Below are 14,725 nucleotides of genomic sequence, written 5' to 3' on the forward strand. Positions count from 1 at the left end.
GTTGGCAGGCTGACCCACTGGGCCTCCTGCCAGGCAGGGCTGCTCCACCTCAGCTCAGCATGCTGTGGTCATGGGTGCACATGTAAACACTTCACCTGGGAGCAATAAACTCTGGCTCAAACTGTGCCAGATTTTATTGCCATATTAATTACACGTTTAGCTTCACCCACTGATTAGAGATGAAGGGTCTGCTTAAATTAAAACTAAAGCTTCCAATTTACATCAGTTCAAGTGACTTGACTGAGGTCACAGAAAGTCTGCAGGAAAATGTAAATGAAATTTACATCTACATCTGCGGAGTCCTTAGCCACAACATCAGCTTTCTTCTATTCTGACAGAGAACAGTGAACTATATTTCTGTACAGAAATGTTTTAAAATGGTACAAATGTGAATTGAAAGGAGAAATTGATGGTAACTCTGACACAAGGGAGGGAGAAATTGGTCTGGAGATTTATTTCAGAGAAATGAGTGAGATATTTTGCTGACTGTCAGTGGTAGGTAACAATGTAATTCAATAAGTGAAGGCCGAGTTTGAACAGATGGAAAATTAATCTTCAGCCTCTGTCTCCTATGGGATTTTCCTCTGCCATTACTGATTGTATTTCAGCTCCTGCCTCAGGAGTGGAATTGGCTGGAGTTAGATTTTAATTGTATTCACAAGCTGAATTGGATGACTTTCTTTTGCAATATATGTGCCTGGCAGTACTATTCAGAAAACAAAGTTGCTCTGGATATTAAAAGCTAACCATTTATTTAATCTATTGCTAGTAACATAATTCTTAGGACTATCATTGTTGTGCAGTTAATATCAGCATGAATGTATTAGATTCCCCTTTTGTACAGTATTATTTTGCTTCTGTTTTATTCTAATTCAGATATGATACTAGTTACAGACATCCCATTATAATGACTTACTCCATTATGGTGTGGGTAGTGGCTGGATCCAAACTGTTTTCAGAAGTACCTTTACTTCTTCATTGTAGCACCTAATCATTAGGCATCTTGACCCGAGGAGTTGATCCAAATCAGCTTAAACTAAGAGATCTGAAAAACAGCACTGTGCTGAGCACAAATTTCAGTATTCTGTTTTCTCAAACATGGCTGATGATGGCAGTGGTGCTGTCCACCTTTTGCCTGGGGGAGATCAGGAATCCAGGCTCTTTCTAGTCTAAGGGCACTCAAGTCCACATCTCATTTTCAGGAAGGTATCCTAAGCATCAGGCTATACTCTAGGCAGGGTGGGCATTGCCCCTTCTGTTGAAGTTGGGACCATTGGCTAGCAAAGCAAGCTAGAGCCATGGGACCAGAAGAGCACAAGAGAGAATGTGTACCTAGGAAAGATGATACACTTCTGGAAAGGATGAGTCCCAGCTTTGGGTCCCTGTTGCCAGGGCTATTTCCATTTGAAATTAGTCATGATTAAATAAACACATAACTCAGGCAGCAGGGATCAAACCTGGGGACTCCTTCCAGGGTTCTTCCTTTTTGGGCTATTGAGCCATGATCCCTTTATTCTGATTTTCTTCCTTTGGTGTCACCTAGGCATTTAAATTTATTCTATGATAAACTCCTGCCCAGCAGATTGGAAATTTAATGGGAGTTTTGAGAGTCCACTAGTAATCTAGATCACAATAGAGTTAGGGTTGAAGATAGATGCCTAGGTGCTTGATTTTTGGATTGCTTCTGAGCATATACAGAAGCCTAAAGTCAGGGAATCTTAGAGATCAGTGTAGAGGTGCCTAATAATTTGGGCTGAAGAAGAGTAAATCTGAATTGTTTTCTTGAGAGTTCAGTATGATTTTTATCACAAATTTCCCATGCATTTATTTACAATTTACCATGCAAGGCAGCAAACTCTGAAATACAGTATGCTGCTCTGTGTAGGTAACCTTCTGAACGAGGTGTGCTATAGTCATGTTATATGGTGTTATATGGTGTTCATTGTTCCAGTGAGTGACAGGGCTAATTATCCAATCCCAAGCACTGTGCAAATACAGCTATGCAATTTCCAGATCAGACAGCAGCACGGCATGTGTGACAGCACTGCTGCCTGGCAAGTTATGTTTGCGGATTAAGGTGTCTAAAGTCTACGTGAATCCTGTTTAGACACCCATACAAATGGTTCTGGTCTGGCACTTCTTGTGTAGGAATGAATTTCAGCCAGTGGGAAGTGCCTCCGTGCTTAATGTTTTTGGTGGGTGGTAGGTGTGCTGTTAGGCAGTTTGTGTTTGCTGGAGGTTGTACAAAAACATAATGCTACATGCTTCTTATGGATAATGAAGAGTTCACGAAATTTGGGGGTGGATTTACAGTTTTTTTCACTAGGGGGGTGTGGGAGGGGGGAAGGAGGAAGGGAAAGAATATAGCTAGGAGGGAGGACTCTGGGCCCTCTAGCCAAAATCCAGATATCTGTTGCTCAGGATTTGATGAAACAGTGAGACGACAAAAGATGGTACAGTTTCACATTCATATAAGTGATTAGTTTCCAGCGTCCTTCCAGCTAAATATGTAAACATACCCTTTGGAGTCATATTTTTGTGAAAAATAATTGGATGGGAAGCCCTTGCCCTCTCTCCTAACCCTCCCCCCCCCAACCAAAGCAAAATGAAGCAACTCAAACCAGGTTATCTTTGAGGAAAACAGAGCATTCATGAAGGTCTTACCCTTTTGCTGTCTTATAGTTGTAATGTAGTATTCTTTTTTGAACAGGTTTATGGAAAAAGTAGAGATTGTAATTCCTGGAGTTAATTAGATATCACGCTGTAAAGTTTGGGTTGTTTTTTTAACGAAATGGCTTGTAGGCACAAGGGAAACTTTCTCAGATCAACAATCAATTGTTAGAATCTCATTTACAAAACTGCACTACTTTATTAATTATGACAGCATGATACAAGAAAATAACGCTCCAAAATTTGCTAACTATTTAGGTGGTCTGTCAGACATGGAAAAAAACTACCGTGCTCAATCATTCATTAAAGCAGTAGTCGGGCCAACTTAATGCTTTATTTAAATCGTAACAGAAAACAATATTTTTAAACTGTTGCTGAAACTGGCTATAGGCAGTATGCATAAAAGCAAGATACAACACTTAGGGTGTGTACAGACCTTCAGAGGGGCTAGGAGGAGGTTAGATTTTGTTAAAAATAGCTATGCAATCTAACTTAATTCACCACGTGTGGACCTTATACTTGGATCCCTCGTTATGTCCAGCTAAATGCGAACTGTACAGAAGTTCCAGGAAGGCTAGATTGGTCTAAAAGTAGCTGCCCTGATCTAAGTTAATCCTACCTCCAAGGCAGTCTAGTTTAGATAGTATTAGCCATATTTTTCAAATCGATCTAACTTTCCCAAGCTTCTGTACAGTTTCCAACACAGCCCCAGGGCTGGGAAAGCCCAGCTGCTGGCTCCAGGGCTGAGCTTTTGTTCTCTGCCCCTATGGCACAGGTCTATTTTAGCCCCTTGGCCTCTTGCCTCCACCTCCCACCAAACCCCCATCTCACAAGCTGCTCCATGTTCCAGTTTTATCAGTATTTGCCAATGCCGGGAGCCTAACAAGTAAGTCCCAGTGGGGAGAGGGGTGGAAGAGATGATTTGCTGCGGGGAGGACCCTGCAGACCCTGCATGCTCCCCCCAGTCCCTCCATGGATCCAGCATGTCCCTTGATCCTGCACAGGTGCTCAAATACCCCCACCCCTGGAAGACCTCACTAGCTCCTGTGATTCTCCCCTGTTCCCCCTAAACAGTCCTGTGGATCCCGCCTGCCCCCCAATCCCTCTGTGGACCCCCAGTCTCCTCCATACCTGTTTGACTTCTCAATTGCCCTGCAGCAACCCCCCCACCCAACTTACCTTAGATTGGGTGGCTATCTAAGGACTCTAACCTCCACCTATTCTCCCTGAATGTCTGTACCCAGCTTCAGAGCTGCTTATGAAAATAAAGGAGAGCGTTGGACATACTAAATGTTATCTCATGCAACATTGAATAGATGATTCCCGATTTTCGTATTTATGTTCAAGTGAACAGTTATACTCAAAAGACATTTCACTGACTGGAAGTCTGTTGTAATACCTACAATACCTACAAATGTAACTGCTCAGCAAAATGAGCATGAGGTTCCTTATCTTGCCCTGAATAACAAATAATAAGTGTGAGGCAGCCACACATTTGACTAGTTCAGTTAGCTGATTAGTGCCATATTTTGCCTGGAATTTATGTGGTGGCCCATATAAAACAAGATTGCTAGGCGTATGTATTTAGTTGATCTAATAAGAGTTAAATTGGTTTCAAAAAGAATCCTAAAACAGATTTTTTTTAAATGATATTGTGGGAGGGTTTTTTTATTTGTCAGTCTCATTATAAATGAAGTACATCATTTATTAAACATCCTCCTGTAAATTTGTGCAGTTTTGTACCCATATAAGATTTGTTATCTGTGTGATAATTTCTTGGAAGATTATAGGAATAAATTACATTTACACTTTTCCTTCACAGATTTCAAATGAGTATGAATCAATGTAATGCAATAAATTTAAGAGCTCTTGCATTATGTTCTGCATACTGGAGTAATGAAGATTTACATCAGCATAAATGACAGGATAATTTAGCTATTGAAGTATATGTGTGCCTGTATTTTCATACACATAAACCCTTAGCTATTAATGACAGGTTTGTGGTCAATTCTGAGCCAAGAGGCAAAAATAATATAGATAGATCTATCTATCTAGATATAGATATAGGTGTGTGTGTGTATCTATCTATGTGTGTGTATACAGATATGTGTATATATAGGGGTGTGTGTGTGTGTGTGTGTGTGTACACACACACACACACATCTATATACATATCTATATGTATGTATGTATGTATGTATGTATAGATATACATATGTAAAATTTTAGCCTTAATTATAATATTTCCCTTTCATTGTCTTTTCTTTAAAAAGTCTAAGAAGAATGAAACAGAGACTGGCAGCCAGAGAATCAAACCAGTATTTGAAGAAGATCCTGTTTTTCGACGACAGACATCTTACCAGCATGCAGCCGTTCACATACCAACTGATATTTATGAAGGCTGTAAGTACCATGTAAACATATGGCTTTATATTTATAGTAAACTTCTTTATGCATGACATTCATAAAAAACAAACAGATTAACCATGCCTTTTTTAATGATTTTGTTCTGAGTATGAATATCTTTAAGTACTTTTTCTTTTAAGAATCTTTAATCACATGATTTGTACAATAGAAATATCCTTATTTGACAAGACTCATAATTCACAACCTTTTTTGGACTCAAGTCCTATGATTGTTTCCTGTGCATGCATAATATGAGAACTCATTCAAATAGTCTTAAAATCCTGCACTATCAAAAATGCTTCATACATGCTACATGTAGCAGAAGTACTATCATTATGCACAGTAAGCCAGTCCCTTGAACAATATATGCTTTGGGGATACTTCAAGTGTTTCCAGTATTCATCTCTGCCCCAGGCTAAATTCTTCTAAAGAAAAGTTATCAAGAATACTTTACCCTAGATGAAAAAACAGCACAAAGAGAAAATGAATGAGAAAAATTAGGCCACTCACAAAGACCTTGTTTGCCTTAAGTTCCTGCTCCTAACTCCACTTTCCAAATTCAGACCCTTCTCCAGCTTACTGTGCATAATGATAGTACTTCTGCTACATGTAGCATGTATGAAGCATTTTTGATAGTGCAGGATTTTAAGACTATTTGAATGAGTTTTCTCATATTATGCATGTACAGGAAACAATCATAGGATCATAGAAAATTAGGGTTGGAAGGGACTTCAGGATCTAGTCCAGCATCCAGTAGGAATGAAGTTTCTAAAAAACATCCAAAAAGTGTTACATTGTTTTTCAAGATAGAGATATTTTTAGTGCCACTTTTAGACTTTTAGAAAGTGTATAGAAATACAGATATGTAATGTAGTAAGAAGATATATGGTAGATGCTATTCACACAGACAACGCTTGCAGAATTAAAAAAAACCCCAGGAAACAGAAGGACCGGAAAACAAGTTTCTTTTTATTTAGTGTTATTCATTTTAATTCTGTGGCCTGCCTTCTCTGCCAAAATCTCATCAACAGGAAGGAGACCCTAACCTGACCTGCATTTCTTTAAAATTCATAGCCATCATCATGTGTCTGCATTTATAAATGACATAGGAGTGAAAACAGAAATGTCAATAGGATTGAGGAGGGAAATCATAGTTAGTGATATTTCTCAGATGGTGTATCTGAATGGCACAGATTTACAGGATTATTCTAGGATTCTGACTTTAATCCTTCAATTAAAGTGCACTTTAGCATTTATTAAAGTGAAGACAACGACAGTTTCCTTTCCTTATCTTTAAAAGCCTCTTCACTTAGCTGCTAAACTCATAGGAGAAATTGCATGGTTCCTATTGCTGGGAACCTATTTTTCCTTTCAAATGCCTTGTGAATTCTGATGTGGTTTTTGGCTATAGCAATGTGAAGTGTTGCAGCTTTTTGGATTTAGAAATCTAGGCAGTATTCACCAGGCTGCATATATATCATAGAAATATGTTCTGATATAATTTTACTATCAAGAGTCTGTAAACCTAAATGGTGAAAAATCCATCTAGGGAAGTACAACTTCAGTATTTAGTGAGATAGATCTAAAACGATTAACATGTAACTTCTTAGAGGGCCGGGGAATGATTGAATTTCCTGATTTGAGGAAGATATGGTTCATGAGGAATTCATGATTCTTTGAGGCTATCACATTAAATGCCCGAGGGGTGAACTGACTAAGATATGATTTAGATTCAAAGAAGAAAAAGTCCTGAAATCTGTCTAATTTTAATCTAAGATCCCTATAGGATAATGTGCAACTTTTATTTACGTAGTTATAGATTTTTTTTTTTTTTTTTTGGTGACAGCTTAATTGTAACCCTTCTGTCAGGCATGGGACAGCAGTAATGATGGTCAGGTTCATTGTAGGTGTTTTACACAAATGTATTATCTTGGCTCAAGGCCCTACCCAGAAACCTGGGAAAATCAGTTCTGTTTGGGTGTTCCAGTATGAACAAACTTTCCGCTTGTAAGCAATTATGACACTATAACAGGGTTTATTGAAGAGGGAAGGAAAGTGGGACATGTAACAAAGTTGGGAAACCCATAATAATCAGTAGCCCACTTCAGCCAGCTATTAACATTTTATTACAGTCAATATGTTTCAGCGTTGTCTCTTCGTCCCAGACAAGATGAACATGGGATCTTGTAGAGCCAGTGTAGCTGCTAGCCCAAGCTTTCACCTGCCTCACCGATGCTTGCTGCAGCAGGTCAGGGTGTTGCTCTGCCAAACTGAGTCACTTGCTATGGCAGTCAGAACAAGCACAAAAGAGTTTCCCTTGCTGTCAAGCATGTATACCAATTGCAATATGCAGATAAGGGCCATCGTTTCCTGTAATCCAGTAGGGGTATGTAAATAAGCAGATTGTCTCACAGATACATTACCAGGGTTACGTACGATTATAAACACTTTCAAGTTACAGGTTTCGTAACATGCAAGGGGGTTCCAGATTGTATTTATGTGATGCAAAGCACTATAACATTTAGCATACAATGCTGCACTAGTTTAGGCAAAGTAATCTAGCAATCAGTACGATTCCCAACATTAAGACATACTTTTTTCAAAACCAGATTTCTTTAACTGAATTTTTCTTTTTCTTTTTTTCTTTTTTTGCAAAATTGCCTGCATGTCTTTATACTGATAGCACTTCACTCCTTGCTTTTCTGTGACAGAAGTTTAGGTGCCTGCCTTCCTAATGAACAGTTATATGGTCTGAGAACCGTTGACTTTATAGTTCCTTGACTACATACAGATGTTAACTGGGTATACCAGGAAGTATCTCTGAGAAACACATTTAGGGTCAGGGTTGAATTATATTCCTTGACTGGCTTATCTTGAACAAAGATAAGCAAGTTTGGGGAAGACGTTTTGCCTTATTGAACATATTATGGGGATGGCAAGAAAAAAGGTTATAGAAGCAGATGCTTAAATATAGAATAATATTTGGGATAATTCTTTTGAATGCCCTATTCTCATTTGAGATTTGCATGTGCAAATGTCATTTAAGAGGATGGCATGTTACAAACATAGGCACAGTTGTTTTTCAGGAATTTCAGTGGAATAAGATGTCACTTAGGTACCCACCTCCACTTAAGTAAGTAAAATAGGATCTGATCTTAAGTGTATTTACAATGTTACAGTCAGCTGTGAATAAGGGGTAGTGCATTATTACACCATCCCAGGAGCAGATAAGAGAACTAATTTGGTTGTAACAAATAGATACCGCCATTGTGCCACCATAACATTTTTTATGGCAGCACAAAGGGTAAGCAAACAGATGTCTGTCACCATTTGTTGCACCAAAATTTTTTGGCCATCACAAAAGGTAGAAATCGTTTCTACTGCTTTATTATGGCAGATGTCTATTGGCTTTATAGCACGAGAGCACGGGCAACCCAGAGCTGCTCATGCTCTCCAGTAACCCTGGAGTAATGAATCACTCCCAGCATTTGAGGGGCTCAATCCCTTGTACCTCTCAATTCCTTCACAACATTGGACCCCTCAAGCCCTGGAAGCGCCTGCCTAGATTTCACTTCTTACAGACTCAGACTCTGGAAATCTCTGAAGCACGTCTTTTTAAGTGAGAAAGGGGTTTCCCTGCTTGCAGAGGTGCAGTCTAGAGATTCCTGGGGTTAGTCCTGGTTGAGTGGGGATTGATCACATTGCTTGTTGTCCTGCAAGATCAATGGGCTGAACAACAGGCGACATGTTTCACCTAATTAAGCTCTACCAGGACACATCTCAGCATAGCTGATCCATTTCATTTGGTAATATCTACATCTAACTTAAAGTCAAATATCCCTTGCTTTGGAATCAAGTGGGACAATGTTACTTCAGCTTCTTTTGCAGACCATTAATTTTCAGAAAGGGGGCAGCAATGCGACTCTCCTACTCATCAACATTGATGACTTCTCACACCATTTGTATGAAAATGCAGTATTGAGCAAGTAATTCCTGGCTTTCCACTTAAAGCTGGACTCCTATTCTGAGTACTGTCATACAGAAGCCTGAAGAAATCTTGGTTCCCATCACTTACCTGGATGGCTGGATACGGGGTGTGATGACCTTGCTAAAAGGGAGTCTTCCATGTAAATCACGCTATAAAACTGACCTCTGCCAAGGCTAAAACTTTCAGTATTTCCAGGAGTCTCAAAATAAAATCAGTCACTTTGAAAACTAAATAGACTTTGGGGTCAGATCTCCACAGCCCGGAATTTGACATGCAGCTTCTATTAGCAGTAACTCAGGTTTCATGTTTAAACCCCGTTGAAACAACCTCTTACTTCTCTAAGTATAAGAGTGAAATTGCCAGCCCAAAATGGAGAGGTCGCCCTGCTTGGAACTCAAGTAAGGTTAATCTTTCTCGTGGGTACTGTTGGAAATTGCTCTTGCTGTTTGGAGCAGATGATAAATTATGCAAGCCAGATTCAGGACTAGTGTTTCTCCAGGTTTTGAAGAAGGTGCTAGACAAATCAATGCAATAAACACCAGTACTGAGATGCAATTATTCCTGCTTTCCTCATAGTAGATGTTCACTCTAAGTCAGCTTTTTAAAAGTTTGCAAGAGTCAAAGACTGCCATCACTTCAGTGTTTAATTAGCTCAGAAGAATTGATGAAAGTAACAAATTGTCACTGTTCACATACTGAAGCATCATGTGTCTTTGGTGTAGTGGCATCACTTGAAATATGTCTTGGCAACTAATAATGGCCTAATAGAGAGTTCAGCCCCCTCGCACCAGGTATTTACTAGGGATATTGTAGAGTTATGATTGTCAAATGATTTGATTGTTTTGATGAAATAGGTTCTTTTATTCAGAACCAATTTGCTTATGTTTAGGTGAAATTTCCCTTTATTTGTGTGGCAATCTAAGTTTGTCTGTCACTCTTAAAGTGTGTGGTCAAAATCCTGGTCATACTTGGGTACCTATACACATGCTTGGGGGTCATATTGCACTTAGAAACCAAATTTTTAAACCTAGTGCTTTAAGAATTGACCCAACACTCGGTTGATGAAAAGCAGAAAGGCTTGCTTTAATAACTACCAACAAACTAGAAGACTAAATGACAGAAAAAAACAAGACTTTTTTCTTAGTATTCAAGAAATGAGTTATTACAGTCCTTGTATTATCTTAGCTTCCTGGCGAACTTCACCCAATGCAGGCAGGAAGCAGTTCTTGTACAACTTTACAGAGTGTGGGTCCTGCACTCCTGTGCTGGGTGGTACAGGATGGCTTCTTGATCTTTCCTGGACTGCACACACCTTGCTGGCAGTTCTGTCTTGCTTTTTATACTGTTTTAATTGTATAGTTTCAAAGCATTCCTTCTTGATAGCTGGTTAACCAGAGTCCTAACAAACCAGGCAAGAACAGGATTAACACATTGCAATTGTATCCTGTTTGTGTGGTCGTAAATTTGCAAGCTTTTGATCGGTTTGGAATGAACTGGGATTAGTATTGGTTGAATGAGGTACCTTTAGGAAGTTGATGACAGAATACTATTTCAGTAGTTATTTTAACAATGGAGTCTAATGAATAGCTGCATCAAATGGCTTATGGAGATAGTGAAGATCAGAGATTATTGGGTACAATAGGTGTGTGTTTCGGGAAAATACACTGGTTTAACATAATAACCATTTGAAATTGACTGCCTGTTTTGAGAAATATGCCTTAATAAATGCAAACGTGAGGCAGTGAGGATCAGGTAGTAGGTGTGAGGTATGTTAGATGTAGTCACGTAGACTGATTTAGCATAATAACATTAAAACGTGTCAAACTTTAGACAGATAGGTCTTAATCAAAAGGGGGAATGTGTTAACCAGGATATATTTACAGTCCTATTTTCAGTGCACCTTGGCTCTTCTCATCTCTTACATACTTTGCTTTGAAGTGGATATTTTAGTTCTTTTGTTTCTTTAGTGGCACTTAGCTCAATTGATATGTAGCTATAGTTTGTACGTTTCTCCCCAGGCCACTTGGCTTTCAGGTTTGCTGTCTGAGTCTTGTTGCATAGGTGTAATGAGTGTGTCAGGTCTGTGCCAATACTTTTAACCTAAATTTATATTAAACTTACATTTTTTTGTCTCAGGTGTGGTAGAAAGTTGAGGGCTGTTATCATGACTGTTATTGTCTTATGGCCTGGATCTGGTATTCGGTACTGTAAGCACTCTACTCTCTCTTACACCCAATGGGTTGCAAGACACTAGTGGAGTTTGATTTTCTTTGTGACAGGCTTACCCAGTCTTACCCTACCCACTGTCTTGCATTTTTGTGCAAGAGGCACTGTCCAAGCTTTCACAGCTTTCATAGTCAGTAGTGGGCTATGTTTTAATTGGAGTGGTTCCTGGAGGAACTTTTCTAATTAAAATGCTGCAGTGTCATGTGTATTAAGCCCCAACACATTTATAAAAGGCTGCGGGATGCTTTAACTAAAGCTCATTTGACAAACCTTTAGTTAAAGCACCTCAGTAGCCATTTTTAAATCTGCAGGGGCTTATATATGTGATGCTGCAAGGATACTAGAGCGTTCTAATTAGAATATGGAGCAGCAGAGATGATCTGAGCAGGGTGCAGGGCCCAGGGCAAATCAGCCTGTGCAGGGCCCTGCCCCTTGGCACAAGGAACCCAGCAACAGATTCGGCGGTGGGGGCCAAGGGGTGTGCCAAGCAGCCAGACGTAAAGCTGGCAGCAGCACGGAGTCACTGCGCCTGCTCTGCCCGGCTCCGTGGGGCCCCCCAAAGTTCAGGGCCGGGGGTCATTGCCCCAGTTCACCCCTCCAGGGATGACCCTGTGGAGCAGTCTTGATTAATAGAGTCTCCTCCGATGTGTTCTAATTAGAATGTGTTGGAGCATGTGTATAGGCACCTGCTGATCCTAATAGCAAAACTTCCATTAACTTCACCCAGAAAAGGAATGAATGTCTCTTATGTTTATGTTTTTATAAATACATATGCGTACATGATATGTGTGTGTTTGTATAAATAATATATAAATGGAAGTAAAATAGTGTCTATAAGTATTAAATATATAAAATATATGGTATATATAATAAAATAATATTTACATATGTGTGCATGGGTAAATGAGTAGATTTATGACAGGAGACATCTATTTTATTTTATTTTTTAATTCTGTTTATAGTTAGGTCAGAACGTTGCATCGTTTAAAGATTTCATAGAAGACCAAGGGATTAATAAAAGCTTCTTATGTCTTACAATAAATATTTTAAGAGGGTAATAACTGTACAATATAAGGTGTCTTTCCTCTGGGCAAGACGGTATTTTGTTTTGTCTATGAAATACATTATGATTCATACTATCAAATTCAAATTGTGGTGATATAGCTGAGCGAGGATATTACTATTCCAAGACTTTCCTCTGAAGAGCAAATGTACATGCTGCTTGTTTTAGTGCAGCAAAAATTGACAAGTAAAAACATTTTAAACCTTTGAATGCTTCTTCATGTGCACATCTCTGAATCTAGGGACAGATAATAGCTGAGCTGTAAAAGTTGAATTGTGTCAATGTTTATCACCATGCAGCAGATAAGACTTTAACAAGAAATCTTCTTTACTATGATTTAATTACAAAGTGATTTAAGAAATATATAATCAGTGAAGTGGAGCCTTAAATGAATTTACTGTATCAGCAAGTTCTAAATACCAGCACTATGGCTTGAGGTTAGCACAAAGCAAATGTTAGTTTCACCAAGCCTCCTAGCCTGCCTGGATGAATCCATTATTAAACCTGGAAGGAAATTATTGAAGCATGAACCCAAGCATAGAAATCTTGGGTCACGATTGCTTTTCTGTTAGGAGAATTATATGTTTTGTTTAGTTGAGTAGCTTACTAAAGTTCCTGAAATGAAAGTCTTCTTCAGTTATCTTTCTGGCTTCTTATGATGATGAGAGTGAGTGAACACTTCCATTATTAGTATTTTAAAGCTAATATCTTTAAAATTTACTACTTTAAATTTCTCATTACATCCTTCAGGAGGAGAAAGATTGCCGCTGTCAGAGTTCAGAAAGTAAAAGAACACGAAGAGTATCCTCTATAGTGATCTTAATACTTAGGTCACATGAATTTTATTGGCTAGTCTAACGTATTTGCTTGATGTCACATCTGCTGTGGGCTCTGTCTTAAGTCATCTATTGTGAGTTTAAGGAGAGATTGCATGACGTACTAAAAGGAATTTTAGTGACTTAGTAACAATCTTAGTTTCTTCATGTGTATTTTACAATTTTAAGGAGCAATGAACTAGCCGTATGTAGCAATTTTAAACAGCAAAGCAATGAAGCAAATATAATGATAGCAGTCTATATCCCCATAGATTATTTTATTTAAGTTTTTTTTTCTTTGCCCATCATGTTATAGATGGAGTCGTCATTGCAACAAGATGCAGTACATGGATATTACGCTGCCACTTTCATTCTTGCACTGCTACCGAATCTTGGTTAAAGCACATTTCTTATGCATATTTTACTGAAGAAAAGCACTCCAGAGATGATGCATTTTTGTGAAACTGTCATAGATTATGCAACAAGCTTAAACAAATATTTCCTACTACCATTTTATTTATCACGTAGTATGAGCCCTATAAAAAGAGACCTCTTGTTAAAGTTGCATATTAGCTTCTCAGATGTTCATATGTAGGTTTTCTTCGTGGATCTGCTGGTGACAGACTTCTGAATTGATTTTTGTTCCCCTGTCTAAATGTTCAAGTACCTTTTTTACACTATCTTCAGAGTTTAAAAATTACATTCCTGGACACTTTATCCACCTTTATCCAAAAATTATTAAAGACCAAACAGTACAACATTCACTATCTGTCCAAACCATAGCCCCAGGACTTTTAACTGAAGAAACCAAATGCTTGTGAGGCCGTACTTAATTTATCATTCCCTCTTGACCTCTTGCCACTCTGGAAGAACTCTAAGAAGTTCAGTAATAAAAGTAAGTTGCAGGGTGTGTGTGTGTGTGTAACATGAATCTATCACTTAGAAACCATATTAGATGCTTTTTAAAGTGTCGGTTTCTTTAAAAAGTTAGTTATCCACCCCTCCACTTCTTTGTGGTATTCTGATCATTTGAATTAATTTAGAAATGGTATTTTCTAAATGTTTCTACATGAATGAATCAAAACTTTCTGCCAATTTTTACTCTGTTGTGCTATAATATATAATGAGAGGTGAACTGAGCTAAGGCTAACACTGGAAAGATTGGAGGCAGATATATCAGTTGAAGTGCACCAGTATAGAAAATCTTCATGACGCTAAGTGACGATTTATTATTTATTACATTTTGATAATCTACAAGGGCCTTTCACAATGAAGGAGGTCTTAAAAAAATGATGGGTACAGTTATGTGATGGGCTGCTGCAACTGCCATCTACCGGATGCACCTAAAAGTCCATTTGCCAGCCAACTATGAGTTTCAGGCTGAAATAGGATGTTACTGTTTGTATTATATCTGCCACTTCTATTGTTGTAATGAATTATGATCTGTTAGAGACAAGGTGGTGTTTCTTCTGTAGTAGCCTGTGTTAAAGAGTAGGGAAATCTCCAAACTGACGTGAATTTAAAGGGGCTTTCAGACCTCTTATTTTCCCTCACTAA

General features: G+C 38.6%; 1 protein-coding gene across 4 annotated transcripts in view; it reads left to right on the forward strand.

The window, feature by feature from the left end:
• CACNA2D1 (calcium voltage-gated channel auxiliary subunit alpha2delta 1) overlaps positions 1-14,725 on the forward strand; it is a 653,615-nt gene that overhangs the window by 369,614 nt on the left and 269,276 nt on the right. For all 4 annotated transcript variants that reach the window (XM_090041889.1, XM_090041890.1, XM_090041891.1 and 1 more), the window contains exon 6: positions 4,944-5,073. In XM_090041889.1, the coding sequence (XP_089898015.1) occupies positions 4,944-5,073 (130 nt within the window). The remainder of the gene's footprint in view (positions 1-4,943; positions 5,074-14,725) is intronic.

The sequence above is a fragment of the Crocodylus siamensis genome, chromosome 4 (genome assembly GCF_052110815.1).
Source record: "Crocodylus siamensis isolate JL-2025a chromosome 4, ASM5211081v1, whole genome shotgun sequence".
Classification (NCBI taxonomy): domain Eukaryota; kingdom Metazoa; phylum Chordata; order Crocodylia; family Crocodylidae; genus Crocodylus; species Crocodylus siamensis.